The sequence below is a fragment of the Phalacrocorax aristotelis genome, chromosome 8 (genome assembly GCF_949628215.1).
Source record: "Phalacrocorax aristotelis chromosome 8, bGulAri2.1, whole genome shotgun sequence".
Classification (NCBI taxonomy): Eukaryota; Metazoa; Chordata; class Aves; order Suliformes; family Phalacrocoracidae; genus Phalacrocorax; species Phalacrocorax aristotelis.
In genome coordinates this window covers 1525298-1539222 of record NC_134283.1, presented here as the reverse complement: position 1 = coordinate 1539222, position 13925 = coordinate 1525298, and the positions used below count along the sequence as shown (strand labels likewise).

The 13925-nt window shown below is 69.9% G+C and overlaps 2 protein-coding genes across 2 annotated transcripts; both read left to right on the top strand.

The window, feature by feature from the left end:
- Positions 1-2018: 2018 nt before the first annotated feature.
- On the top strand, positions 2019-7195 carry TUBB3 (tubulin beta 3 class III). The gene is made up of 6 exons (XM_075101746.1): positions 2019-2974; positions 3658-3688; positions 3847-4035; positions 4327-4435; positions 5497-5607; positions 5888-7195. The coding sequence occupies exons 1-6, from the start codon at positions 2034-2036 to the stop codon at positions 6961-6963; spliced, it is 2457 nt and encodes an 818-aa protein (XP_074957847.1). The 5' UTR covers positions 2019-2033; the 3' UTR covers positions 6964-7195.
- Positions 7196-9432: 2237 nt separating this feature from the next.
- On the top strand, positions 9433-13567 carry DEF8 (differentially expressed in FDCP 8 homolog). Its single transcript, XM_075101114.1, is given in 13 exon segments — positions 9433-9853; positions 9951-10101; positions 10178-10318; positions 10391-10444; positions 10447-10554; positions 11259-11386; positions 12113-12175; positions 12177-12227; positions 12396-12476; positions 12567-12638; positions 12640-12708; positions 12841-12950; positions 13073-13567. Coding segments are annotated over 13 exon segments (1416 nt in total). The 5' UTR covers positions 9433-9568; the 3' UTR covers positions 13176-13567.
- The last annotated feature ends 358 nt before the right edge of the window (positions 13568-13925 follow it).

Genomic DNA, 13925 nt, shown 5'->3' with positions numbered 1-13925 from the left:
CTCCACCCTTGGGATGCAGAGGAACAAGCTGTGCTCTGGCAGGGGCTCCCTGGGAGCTGTGGCTCTCCCTGTGCCACCCGAGCTGTGCAGGAGTGGCTCTTCCTCCTCCTGCAGCTGTTGGACCCTGCTGGGAGCAGAAAGGATCCCCTTCTCTTTGTTTTCTCGCCCCCGCCCCATCCCTTGTTTCCCCACCTTCACCTTGCAGAGCCAGGAATGAGGTCAGCTGCACTCAAACCCTTAATTCATCCTTGCTGCATGCAAAGCTTTTTTTTCCCCCATTTCTGCTGTGTAACGGTGTTTATGTGGCTCTAATGCTGAGCTGGGCTGCGCTGCCCAGAATAAATCCTTCCCCTCCCTCCTTCCTGCAGCGTCTGCTGCACCCCCTCGCCAGGGAGCAGCCTGGATCCCTGGGGATGGAGATGGCTCAGGCCAGACAGCCCCGGCCCTGCTGGCACAGCCGAATCCCACGGCACAGGAACGCCGTCCGCTCCCCCGTGCCTCGCGCTCGCGCCGCTTGGATTTGCAGACTTGGCGTTTTTCTAGCTCTGCTCTCAAAGCCTCTGTTGATAAATCTCAAAATTCATGGCACGTACTGGGGCGCTCTTCAGCTGAGCGGCAGCTGGGAAGGGGGGAAACTGGTGCCTCTTGGTCCGGATTCCTCCTCCTTGTGTTTCCCGGGGGGTGAGCGGCGTTTTGCCGCTCCTTGCCCAGTGCCAGAGCTTCAGTTCGATGCACGGCGTGCGTTAGCCATCGCTCCCTGCCGTGCCGGCGCTCAGCATGGCCAAGGCACCATGGCAGCTTGGGAATCCATTCCCAGCATGGCCGGCTGAGCTGCTTTCATCCCCACCAGAGCCGCGGGGTGCTCTGTGCCGCGGGGAAGGGGTCCCGGCACCCCACGGGAGGGAGCGGAAGCGGCTGGTGGGAACGACCACGGGATCAGCCTTTTCATGCGGCCGTGAATGGCTCTTTGGCAGCCGTGCGGCTCCAGGCATCAACACCAACTGTGGCACATGACGGTCAGATGGGTCCCGCGTCCCCCAGCCTGCCCGGGCTCCCTCTGGCGCTGGGCTTTGCCGGGGCGCGGGCACAGCATCGCATTTAATCGCGCCTTTGACCACCCCTTTCACACCCATCGCCTGCCCCGCGGCAAAACACCTTCCCCGGAGTCAGGCCAAGTGGTGCCGGTGTGGGGGGGGATGGGGTTCCCGTCCCCACGCATGGGGGCTGGGAGGGGGCAGCTTGGCTCCTGCAGCAGGGAGGGGCCCATGGGGTCCCCAAGGTGCCTGGACACCCCAGGGCATGCAGGACCCCAGGGCTTGGGGACGCCCCCGGGGCAGATGGGCCTCCCTGGGCACACAGGGCTCACGGGACCCCCCAAGACACATGGACCTCCAGGGCGCAGGGATCCCCCCAGATCACACAGGTCCCCAGGATGCTTGGGCACCCCAAGGTGCACAGACAGCCCCCCTCAGAGCACAGAGGACCCCTCTGGCACAGGGACCCCCAAAGTGCACAGCTTGGCTGTACGTGGACCCACCCCAGGGCATGTGGGACCCCTGTGCACACTGTGACCCCGAGCAGTTGAGCTCCCCAAGGCCGTGCCGGGGGTCCGGCAGCCCCGGCCTCCACGGCGGCTCCCCTCGCTGCCGGGGTGCCACCGTCATGTGGGTGCCCACCCTCCTCAGGAGGAGGAGCCGCGGGAGTCGGCTTTAAAGTGGGGCAGAGAAAGGGTCCTTTCTTCCCCATCACCCTGGGCCGGCGGGTGCGCGGCTGCAGGGAGGCCGGGCAGGGCCGCCGAGGAAAGCGGCCGCCACACCGGAGGTCCTGGTGGGTGCACGGCATCCCCGGCACGTCCCCAACGAGACTCCAGGTGAAGGGACCCCCCCCATCCCCAATTCCTCCCCATCCCCTCAGCCTCGCCAGCGGGTGCCACAGGAACGCTGGCAGGGCAGGCCGGAGCTTCAGTGGGTGCCACAGGAGGCCCTGGGGGCTCGGCCCCCAGCCGGGGGGACCCCGGGGCTGAGGTGGGGGCCATGTCGACGTTGGCCCCCCTGCGCCTGCTGCGTGAGCCCTGGAACGCCAGCGAGGGCAACCAGATCAACACCACAGCCGGGACCAGCAGTGCCTGGTGCCAGGGGCTCGACATCCCCAACGAGCTCTTCCTCACGCTGGGGCTGGTGAGCCTGGTGGAGAACCTGCTGGTGGTGGCTGCCATCCTGAAGAACAGGAACCTTCACTCGCCCATGTACTACTTCATCTGCTGCCTGGCCGTCTCCGACATGCTGGTGAGCATCAGCAACCTGGCGGAGACGCTCTTCATGCTGCTGATGGAGCACGGCGTGCTGGTGATCCGCGCCAGCATCGTCCGCCACATGGACAACGTCATCGACATGCTCATCTGCAGCTCCGTCCTGTCCTCCCTCTCCTTCCTGGGGGTCATCGCCGTGGACCGCTACATCACCATCTTCTATGCCCTGCGCTACCACAGCATCATGACGCTGCAGCGGGCCATGGTGACCATGGCCAGCGTCTGGCTGGCCAGCACCGTCTCCAGCACCATCTTCATCACCTACTACCGCAATAACGCCATCCTCCTCTGCCTCATCGGCTTCTTCCTCTTCGTGCTGGTCCTCATGCTGGTGCTTTACATCCACATGTTTGCCCTGGCCCGCCACCACCTCCGCAGCATCTCCAGCCAGCAGAAGCAGCCCACCATCTACCGCAGCAGCAGCCTGAAGGGAGCTGTCACACTCACCATCCTCCTGGGCGTCTTCTTCATCTGCTGGGGACCCTTCTTCTTCCACCTCATCCTCATCGTCACCTGCCCCACCAACCCCTTCTGCACCTGCTTCTTCAGCTACTTCAACCTCTTCCTCATCCTCATCATCTGCAACTCGGTGGTCGACCCCCTCATCTACGCCTTCCGGAGCCAGGAGCTCCGGCGGACGCTGCGGGAGGTGGTGTTCTGCTCCTGGTAGGTGGCAGGACACGGACACCCACCGCCCCGTCCACCACAGGATGGACAGACAGACAGACGCATGGACGGACCGACAGGATGGGACACGCTGCGGGGCGTCACCCTCTGGCACCCCGATCCGGGCTGGCGGGCTCGCGGTACCCAATAAAGGCTCTTTGCAGTGATGCTGTGGCTGCGCAGCCCCCGGGGACCCCCGGGCATGGCGGGGGGGGGGGTGTCCGGCCCCTCCCGGCCCCACCGTTGAACTGAAGCCCGGTTCCTCCCAGTTGCCGCTGTTGGGGTGCGGCGGCCACACCGGCCGCGGGGCCAGGGGGGCCGAGGGGGCGGGGGAGGGCCTGGGGGGGCCGGGGAGAGCCGGGTGCGGGGGGACACCCGACGCACCGGCGGGGCCTTGGGGCGGCCCCAGACAAAAGCTCCCCCCCGCCGCCGCCTTTGTTCTCGGGCCGCGCCCGCCCCGGGGCCGGGGGGGAGCTCCTGGTGCCCGGGACCCCCCGGGCCGGGCCCTGCCCCACCCGTGCCGGGACGCGGGGGGGCTGTGGAGGGTGTGGGTGTCCCCCCTCGCCGCCGCCGCCCCGGGATGCTCCCGCCGTGCCCGGGCGGTCCCTGCCCCCCGCATCCCCGCGGTTACCGGGGTCTCCCCGCGCGCCGGGGTGGGTGTGTCCCCCCCTCCCCCCCCCAAGGGGCGCAGGGGTCCCCTTCCCCCCCGCGCGGGTACCGATGGAGGGGAGGGGGAGGGTGTCCCCCCAAAACCCGACGCCTGGGCGGGGCCGGGGCGGGGCCGGGGCGTGGCGGCGGGGCCGGTGCCGCAGGGCTCGTTGCGGTTTTGCGGCGGCGGCCGGCGATTGGCTGCGGGGCGGCGGTGACGTCAGCGCCCGGCCCGGTGCGGCGCGAGGCGCCCTATAAAGGCAGCGGCGGCGGCGGGGCCGCCCCCCGCGCTCCATCCCGGTGTCCCGGTGTCCCGGTGTCCCGGCGCCCCGTCCCGCCCCGCCCCCGGCAGCACCATGAGGGAGATCGTCCACATCCAGGCGGGACAATGCGGCAACCAGATCGGCGCCAAGGTAACGGCGGCCGCGCCCCGCCGCGGGCCCCGCCGCCGGACAAAGACACCCCCTCCCGCACCCCCTCCCCTCCCCCCCCCCTCCCCGCCGCACCGGGCGGACAAAGACCCCCACCCCCCACCCCCGCCTTTGTCCGCCCGCCGCCGCCCTTCAGCACCGCGGACAGCGCCCGCCCCACCGCCAGGGGGCGCCCCGCCCTGCCCCGCCCTGCCCCGCCCGGGTTTGGGGCGGGGGGGGTCCCGGTGCGCCCCCTCCCCACGCTGAGCCCGGTGCCCCCCGTCCCTCCCCCAGTTCTGGGAGGTGATCAGCGACGAGCACGGCATCGACCCCAGCGGCAACTACGTGGGGGACTCCGACCTGCAGCTGGAGCGCATCAGCGTCTACTACAATGAAGCCTCCTGTAAGAGACCCCCCCCGGGACCCCCCCCCCCATCCCCTCGGGGCCCCCCGGGGCGGGGCAGCCCGGCACCCCCACCCTGAGCGTGTGGGAGGCCCCCCCGGCCCTTCCCTCCCCCACCCCGCTGCAGGCAGGTCCTGATGTGGGGGGGGGTCAGACATGCGCCCACCCCACAGAGCCCTGGGGGGGCCGTGTGCGCCCACCCCCGTGGGATCGTGTGGTCTGGGAGGGGGAAAGACTCGTGCACCCATCCCCGTGGGACCCCCACTGTGGGTTGGCGGGGAGAAGAGTGCACCCATCCCCGTGGGACCCTGTGGTTTGGGGCGGGGGGACAGACATCTGCACCCACCCCTGTGGGACACTGCACTCTGGGGGGGACATGACACGAGTGCCCACCCCCGCAGGGCTCTGCAGTGCTGGCAGGGGGACACATGACATGCACCTAGCCCCAGTGGCACCCTGTGGTTTGGGGGGGGACAGATGTGTGCACCAACCCCCGTGGGACCCCCACTTGGGGGGAAGAGTGTGTCCATCCCCACAGGGACCCCCTGGGTTGAGGAGGGACACACACAACATGAGCACCCAGTCCCACAGGGACCCCCTGTGTTGGGGGGGAAACGACACGAGCACCCAGCCCCATGGAACCCGTGGGTTGGAGGGAGGGGTCAGACACGTGCACCCACCCCCGTGGGACCCCCACTATGTGTGTATGTGTGGGGAGAAGAGTGCACCCAGCCCATGGGATCCCCTGGGTTGGGTAGGTGGGACATGACATGAGCATCCAGCCCTGCAGGAGCCCTGAAGGGTGGGGGGGGGATGTGACATGAGCACCCACTCCCATGGGGACCCCTTGGGTTGGGTGGGGGGGACACAACATGAGCACCCAGCCCCATGGGAGCCCTGCAGGGTGTGGGGGTGCACCCATGAGCACCCAGCCCCACGGGGACCCCGTGTTTGGGAGGGAGGGACCGGCATGTGCCCAGCCCTGTGGTACCCTGCAGGGTGGGGGGCACCCCGGGGTGGGGGGAGCGGCAGGCGCCCTCCTGGCACGGGGTCTCTCGCAGCTCACAAGTACGTGCCTCGCGCCATCCTGGTGGACCTGGAGCCGGGGACGATGGACAGCGTGCGCTCGGGCGCCTTCGGCCACCTCTTCCGCCCTGACAACTTCATCTTCGGTAGGTCTGCGGGGAGGGGTACGCCGTCACCCCGGGGTCCCCACACCCCACCCGGGCCATCACCCCCTGCCCCAGGGCGCTCGGCGGGTGCACCCCCACCCACGCCGTGGGGCTCGGCGCAGCCGGCACGCCGCCAAACCTTTGTGGTTTCCGCTTCCCACCCCGCCCCGGCTTCAGATCTTGCCGATGCCGGTGGCGGCGGTGGCGCCCGGCCCCCTCCCCAGCGTGGGCGTGGGGGTGCCGGCGGCCATCGGGTGCCTTTTTTTCCTCCCCCAAACAGGCCAGAGCGGGGCCGGCAACAACTGGGCCAAGGGCCATTACACGGAGGGGGCTGAGCTGGTGGACTCGGTGCTGGACGTGGTGCGGAAGGAGTGCGAGAACTGCGACTGCCTGCAGGGCTTCCAGCTGACCCACTCGCTGGGCGGCGGCACCGGCTCCGGCATGGGCACCCTCCTCATCAGCAAGGTGCGGGAGGAGTATCCCGACCGCATCATGAACACTTTCAGCGTGGTGCCGTCCCCCAAGGTGTCGGACACGGTGGTGGAGCCCTACAACGCCACGCTCTCCATCCACCAGCTGGTGGAGAACACGGATGAGACCTACTGCATCGATAATGAAGCTCTCTACGACATCTGCTTCCGCACCCTCAAGCTGGCCACCCCCACCTACGGCGACCTCAACCACCTTGTCTCGGCCACCATGAGCGGCGTCACCACCTCTCTCCGCTTCCCCGGCCAACTCAACGCCGACCTCCGCAAGTTGGCCGTTAACATGGTGCCCTTCCCACGGCTCCACTTCTTCATGCCGGGCTTCGCCCCGCTGACGGCCCGCGGCAGCCAGCAGTACCGCGCCCTCACCGTCCCCGAGCTCACCCAGCAGATGTTCGATGCAAAGAACATGATGGCCGCCTGCGACCCCCGCCACGGCCGCTACCTCACCGTGGCCACCGTCTTCCGGGGCCGCATGTCCATGAAGGAGGTGGACGAGCAGATGTTGGCCATCCAGAGCAAGAACAGCTCCTACTTCGTGGAGTGGATCCCCAACAACGTCAAGGTGGCCGTCTGCGACATCCCTCCCCGGGGGCTCAAGATGTCTTCCACCTTCATCGGCAACAGCACAGCCATCCAGGAGCTCTTCAAGCGCATCTCGGAGCAGTTCACGGCCATGTTCCGCCGCAAGGCCTTCCTCCACTGGTACACGGGCGAGGGGATGGACGAGATGGAGTTCACCGAGGCCGAGAGCAACATGAACGACCTGGTGTCCGAGTACCAGCAGTACCAGGACGCCACGGCCGAAGAGGAGGGCGAGATGTACGAGGACGACGAGGAGGAGTCGGAGGCGCAGGGCGCCAAGTGATGCCCCACCGCCCTCCCAGCCGCCCGCAGAACCCCCCCGCCCTGGCTTCGCGCTGCTGCCCCCCCAGCCGGGCTCCCCGCCGCGCGCCCCTTTGGTGTCTCCTGCCCCCATCCCCACCCCGAGCCGCCTTGGCCCCCCGTGCCCCCCCTCCTGCCTCCCCACTTTTCGTTTTTTACTGGTTTGTGTCTAATTTTTGTTTTTGAATACTTAATAAATTTATTGCTGTCCAGGTATGACCCGTCTGCAGCTCGAGGGGGCAGGAGGGGGCGGGATGGGGACCTTCTGCTGAGGGCAGCTTGGGGGCTCAACCCCCCCCAGCCCTTCTCATTAACAGGGGGCCGTGGGGACCCCCCATGCCCAGGGTGGCAGCGCCCAATCCCTGGTCCCCTCACAAATGATGCCCTGTCCCCCAGTGGGTCACTCTGCCCCACAGGGCCGCCCCCCACCCTGGGCCAGGGTGCGGGTGCCCCCTTGCCCAGCTGCCCAGAGGGTGGTTGTGCCTCTGTCCCCACTGTCACCCTTCTCCGTGGGTGGGTAGGGGTTGGCTGCCCCCTCCCTGTGCCAGGACTCCATGTCTCCCCAGCTGAAGGGGGTGCACAGCCCCCAGGGTGCTCCTCCATCCCCCAAGGGCTGGGCACATGCCAGGCTTTGGGGGTCCAGGGCACCCCCAGGCCAAACAGCCCTGACCCCCACCCCTGGCACCGGGGAACCCCAGCTCCAGCCTGGGCACTGGGTTGACCCTGGAGTGGGGGGCCAGGCTGTGCTGCCATGGGGCTGCAGCCCCCCGGGGCTGCTGCTCCAGCCTGGGGGTGGGGTCCCTGTGCCCCTGCGTGGGTGTGAGGAGAGGGGCTGAGCTGTGGGGCAAGGGAAGGGGCTGGGGGGCCAGGCCATTATGGTGCTGGGGGCTATGGGCCTAGGAGCTATGGGAACTGGGAGCTATGGGGCTGAAGGCTACAGGGACAAAGGACTGAGGCTGGGGGCTACAGGGACCAGGGGCTATGGGCCTGGGGGCTACAGGGACAAAGGACTATGAGGCTGGGGTCTACAGGGACAGGGGGCTATGGGGCTGGGGGCTACAGGGACGAGGGAGTATGGGGCTGGAAGCTATGGGGACTGGGAGCTATGGGGCTGGGGGCTACAGGGACAAAGGACTACGGCGGTGGGGGGTGCGGGAGCAAGGAGTAATGGGGCTGGGGGCTCTGGGGACCGGGAGCTATGGGGCTGGGGGCTCCGGGGCTGAGGCCATGGGGCGGAGAGCTGTGGGGCGCGGTTAAGAGGAGGCGGTGGTGGGCCGTGGGGCCGTGCGGGTACCTCCGTGCCCGTGGGTCGGGCCGCCGCGTCCCCCGCAATGTCCCCGCTGTCCCGTCCCCCCGCCCCCGCGCGGCCCCGCCCGGGCGCAGTGCGGTCCTCCGGCCGCCAGGGGGCGGCAGCGCGGGGCGGGGCGGGGCGCGGCGCGGCCGTGAAGGAGCGGGGGGCGGCGCGCGGCGCTGCGGTGAGCGGGGCGGGGGCGGCGGGGGCTGCCCCCTGGCGGGCGGGAGGGGCCGGGGGTCTGCGGGGGGGGGGGGGGGCCGGGGGCAATGCGCGGGGGGGGGAACGGGGGTGCGGGGGGGCTGTGCAATGCGGGGTGCGGGGGGTGCGGGGTGCGGGGGGGCTGTGCAATGCGGGGTGCGAGGGGGGGGCGCTGCCGTCCAGGCCCCTGCGGGGAGAGTGGGGGGCTGTGGGGATCCCACGCGGGGTGGCCCGGACGGGGGGACCGTGGGGCAGGGCGGGGGCTGCGGGCGGGGCAGGCGGAGAGACGGGTTCGTCCGGGGGGGCCGGGGCCGGTGCTGGGGTGTTGGTGGCGGTGGGGGGGTGGGGTGGCGGTGATGGGGGGGCCGGTGGGGGTGGCGGTGACAGTGCTGGGGTGGCGGTGCCTGCAGTGGGGTGCTGGTGGCGGTGCTGGGGTGTTGTTGTTGGTGTCAGGGCGTTGGTGCCTGTGATGGGGTGCCAATGGGTGTGGTGGGGTGTCGGTGAGGGTGCTGGGGTGACGGTGCCAGTGGCAGGGTGTTGGTCCCAGTGGTGGGGTGTTGGTGGCAGTAGTGGGGTGTCGGTGCCTCTGAGGGGGTGCTGGTGGTGGTGGTCGTGCTGGGGTGTCAGTGCTGGTGCTGGGGTGCTGGTGGCAGGGTGGTGGTGCTGGTGGTGGGGTGTCGGTGCCTGTGATGGGGTGCTGGTGGTGGTGGCGGTGCTGGGGGTACCGGTGTCAGAGTGCCAGTGCCGGTGTCAGGGTGCTGGTGATGGGGTGTTGGTGGCAGTGGTGGGGTGTTGGTGCCTGTGACGGGGTGCTGGTGGCGGTGCTGGTGCTGATGTCAGAGTGCTGGTGATGGGGTGGTGGTGCTGGTGGTGGGGTGTTGGTGGCAGTGGTGGGGTGTTGGTGCCTGTGATGGGGTGCTGGTGCTGATGTCAGAGTGCTGGTGATGGGGTGGGGGTGCTGGTGGTGGGGTGTTGGTGGCAGTGGCGGGGTGTCGGTGCCTGTGACGGGGTGCTGGTGGTGGTGCCGGGTTGCCGGTGTCAGGGTGCCGGTGCCGGTGGCTGAGGCGGTGCCCGGCGTCCCGCAGGGCGGGCGGCGATGGCGTACGACGAGCGGCTGGCCCGCTTCCGCCAGGCCCACCTGAACCCCTTCAACAAGGCCCCCGAGGAGCAGCAGGAGCGCCCCGACGGGGCGGCCCCCCCCCCCAGGTGGGTGCTGACCCCCCCCCGCCCAACCCTGCCCCACGGTGGGGGGGTGGGCAGGGGGTCCCAGCCCCCCCATGGCACTCACCCCCTTCCAGCCCCACGGCCGGATCCTTCCCCGGGGGACCCCGAGGGCGCCCTGGACCTGGGCCTGGCCGAGGACCACTTCTCCCGCCCCGTGGTGAGTGGGGCTGGGGAGCGGGGCTGGGGGTGGGGGGTGTGTGTGGGGCAGGGAGGGGGGGAGGCTCAGCTTCCTCCTCCTCCTCCTCCCGCTGCAGGGCCTGATCCTGGCATCAGACGTGCAGCAGCTGCGCCAAGCCATCGAGGAGTGCAAGCGGGCCATCCTGGCGCTGCCCGAGCACTCGGAGCGGCAGAAGGACGCGGTGGTGCGGCTCATCCACCTCCGCCTCAAGCTGCAGGAGCTGAAGGTGGGGACGGGGACGGGGTGGGGGGTCTCCGTGGCTGGTAGGGGGGCACACTGACACCACCACCACCACCACCGCAGACCCCGGCGAGGATGAGCCCAACATCCGCGTGGTGCTGGAGCATCGCTTCTACAAGGAGAAGAGCAAAAGCGTGAAGCAGATGTGCGACAAGTGCAGCACCATCATCTGGGGCCTCATCCAGACCTGGTACACCTGCACAGGTGGGGCCGGGACCCCCGCCCCGAGCCGCCCCACGCCCCCGTCCCCGCGCTGACGGCCGCCCGTCCCCGCAGGCTGCTACTACCGGTGCCACAGCAAGTGCCTGCCGCTGGTGAGCAAGGCCTGCGTGCGGGCAAGGTCAGCCACCAAGCCGAGTATCAGCTCAGCATCTGCCCCGAGAGCGGGCTGGACAGCCAGGACTACCGCTGCGCCGAGTGCCGTGCCCCCGTCTCCCTCCGTGAGGCTGCGCTGCTGCCGCCGCGGGGGGCTGGGGGCTGGAGGGGGCTGTGGGAAGCTGGGGGCTTTGTGGGGCTGGGGGCTGTGTGGTACTGGGGGGGAACTGCGGGCTTTGGGGGGCTGGGGGCTGCGGGTGGGGTGTGGGGCTGGGGGGAACTGGGGGCTGCATGGGCTATGTGGTGGGGCTGGGGGCTGCGTGGCACTGCGTGGGGCTGGGGGGAACGGGAGGGTGCATGGGCTACGTGGGGCTGGGGGGAGCTGGGGGCTGTGTGGAACTTGGGGCTGGGGGGGTGCATGTGGCTGGGAGGGGGGCCTTGGGGGAACTGGGGGCTCTGGGGTTGGGGGCTGGGAGGGCTGGGGAGGGCTGGGCGTTCTGTGGGACTGTGTGGGACTGGGGGGAACTGAGGGCTCTGTGGGGCTGTGTGAGGTTGGGGGAGCTGGGGGCCCTGTGGGGCTGTGGGGTGGGGGTTGCGTGGGGCTGGACTTCTTTGGGGGCTGCGTGGGGCTGGGAGCTCTGGGGAGCCGGGGAGTGAGGGCTGGGGGAGGCTGGGGGGGGGACACCCACAGCACGTGGGACAGTGATGTTGGGGCCCCGCTGTGTCCCCGGGTGCTGCCGCACGTCCCACGGGGGTGCGTGGCGGGGCCAGCAGGGCGGTGCCGGCGCGTGTGCCAACACGTGTGCCGCCGGCGCGTGTGCCGCCGCAGGGGGGGTGCCCAGCGAGGCCCGCCAGTGCGACTACACCGGCCTCTACTACTGCAGCAGCTGCCACTGGAACGACCTGGCCGTCGTGCCCGCTCGCGCCATCCACAACTGGGACTTCGAGCCCCGCAAGGTGTCCCTGGTGGGGGGCTCGGGGGCGCCCAGGGTCCTGGGCGGGGCCGCGGCCCTGGTCATGGGGGTCCCTGGGGGTTGTAGCCCTGGTTGGAGGTCACTTGATGGGGGGGCATGTCCCTGGGCAGGGATCCATGGGGCCATGTCCCAGTTAGGGGTCACTTAGAGGGTGCCGTGTCCCTGGGCAGGGGACCCTGGGGGCTGTGTCCCTGGTCAGAGGTGACTTGGGGAACCGTGTCGCTGGTTGGAGGTCACTTGGGGGACCATGACCCTGGGCAGGGGTCCCTGGGGTCTGCACCCCTGGGTAGCAGTCACTTGGGGGGGGGGTGGTGTCCCCAGGGCTGTGTCCCTGGGCTGGGGTCTCTGGGGAACATGGCCCTGGTTGGAGGTCACTAGTGGGGGGCTGTGTCCCTGGGCAGGGGTCCCAGGGGGCTGTGTCCCAGTTAGAGGTCACCTGGGGGGGGGGGCCCTGTCCCTGGGCAGGGGTCCCAGGGGGGCCATATCCGTGGTTGGAGGTCACTTGGGGGTCTGCGTCCCTGGGCACAAGGGTCCCTGGGGGCTGCACCACCAGGCAAGAGTCACCTGGGGGGGGGGATGTCCCCAGGACTGTGTCCCTGGCACCGGGGGGTCCCGGGGCCATGGTGCCGAGGGTCCCTGTGGTGGTGGCGATGGGGGTGTCCCCGGTGCCCGCGGGGGGTGACGGCGGCGCCGGCCGCGGGGCGGGCAGGTGTCGCGCTGCAGCATGCGGTACCTGGCGCTGATGGTGTCGCGACCCGTGCTGAAGCTGCGGGGAGATCAACCCGCTGCTCTTCAACTACGTGGAGGAGCTGGTGGAAATCCGGGTGAGCAGGGCAGGGGGGGGCAGCGTGGGGTGAGGGGGGCCCTGACGGCACCCACTGGCTCCCACAAAAGGGGAGCGGGGCAGGGCTGGGGACGGAGGGTGCCCAAACGGCTGAACTTGACCCAGCCTGACCTTGTCCCCGTCCCATGGGTGCCGTTCCCCGCCGCAGAAGCTGCGCCAGGACATCCTGCTGATGAAGCCCTACTTCATCACCTGCAAGGAGGCGATGGAGGCCCGGCTGCTGCTGCAGGTGAGGCCCTGCGCGGGCGGCCGAGCTGGGGGGGACCCCGGGACCACGGGGGGGTGACGGGCGCGGGGGTGACGGCCTCTCCGCCTGCAGCTGCAGGACCGGCAGCACTTTGTGGAGAACGATGAGATGTACTCGCTGCAGGACCTGATCGACATTGAGGCCGGGGCGCCTGAGCTGCTCCCTGACGGAGATCCACACCCTCTTCGCCAAGCACATCAAGCTGGACTGCGAGGTGAGACAGAGCCGTGGGGCAGCCTCGGCACGACCCACGGCGCGGCTCCCGTGGGGCCGTGGAGGTATTTGGGGAGTGCGCGGGGGGTCCCTGCCGGGCGCCGTTTGTACCCTCCGCCCGCTCCCGCCCCAGCGCTGCCAGGCAAAGGGCTTCGTCTGCGAGCTGTGCAAGGAGGGCGACGTCCTCTTCCCCTTCGACAGCCACACCTCTGTCTGCACCGACTGTTCCGCCGTCTTTCACAGGTAACGGCGGCACCGGCGGGCAGCCGCCCTCCCGCCACCGGGATGGGTGGGGGGTCAGGGGCACCGGGGCGGCGCTGCGGCCGGTACCGGGGGGTGACCCGGCGCTGTCCCCCACCCCGCAGGGACTGCTACTACGACAACTCCACCACCTGCCCCCGGTGCGCCCGGCTCAGCCTGCGCAAGCAGTCCCTCTTCCAGGACTCCGGCACCGAGGCAGAGCTCTGAGAGGGGGGGACCTGGCCCACGGCAGCCCGCGGGGCCGGATGGGGTGACCCCCCGGCTCTGCGAGGCCGCTGGGACCCCGGACACTGCAGGGTGGGAGGTGTTGGTGTGCGGCATGGCGGGGGGGCGAGCGTGCCGTCTGAGCCGGATTGACGGGTGCTGGCAGGGAGGGTGAGCGTGGTGGGGGGGCCCCCCTGCCCCTCATACACACACAGAAACACACTACTGCGATAACGTTGCTGATTTTGGGGGGAAAACCCCGGTTCCCCCCACACCGTGGGCATGCCCGGTCCTGGGGCTGAGCCCCCCAGGGTGGGGGCGCTGCAGGAGGGCTGGGCCGTGTGGGACCCCCCCGGGTTTCTTGTAGCATTAACGAGGCCTCTTTGCGCAACTCAGCACTTGTGTCTGTGCTTTGGTGTGGTGGGGGAGGCTGCCCCAACCCCCTGGGACCCCCAGTATAGGTCGCACCGCGCCTGTGTCCCATCCCACCGATCCTCCCCTTCCCTCCCCACCCGTGGCGATGGAGACGGGCAGAGGTGCGGCAGAGCTGGGTGGGTGGGTCGGTTTTACCAGTACACAGCGCTGCTACATGATGGACCGGGCCAACACCGGCACCGGCCACGCCCGGGCAGCACATCCCACCGCTCCCAGCAGCTGGGGCTGTGCTGGGCTCCGGGTCCCGGTTGCCCCTTCCCCAGTAGCGTGGTGGGTGGCAGTCTGCCCGGTCACCAGCTTTAGCCAGCCCTGGGTCCC

Bases quoted from the DNA above. Each gene is read 5' to 3' on its own strand.
- TUBB3 (XM_075101746.1), top strand. From the start codon at position 2,034: ATGTCGACGTTGGCCCCCCTGCGCCTGCTGCGTGAGCCCTGGAACGCC. The intron at 3,689-3,846 runs GTACCGATGGAG...CGGTGACGTCAG, and splicing joins TCCCCTTCCCCCCCGCGCGG to CGCCCGGCCCGGTGCGGCGC. The intron at 4,036-4,326 runs GTAACGGCGGCC...TCCCTCCCCCAG, and splicing joins GCAACCAGATCGGCGCCAAG to TTCTGGGAGGTGATCAGCGA.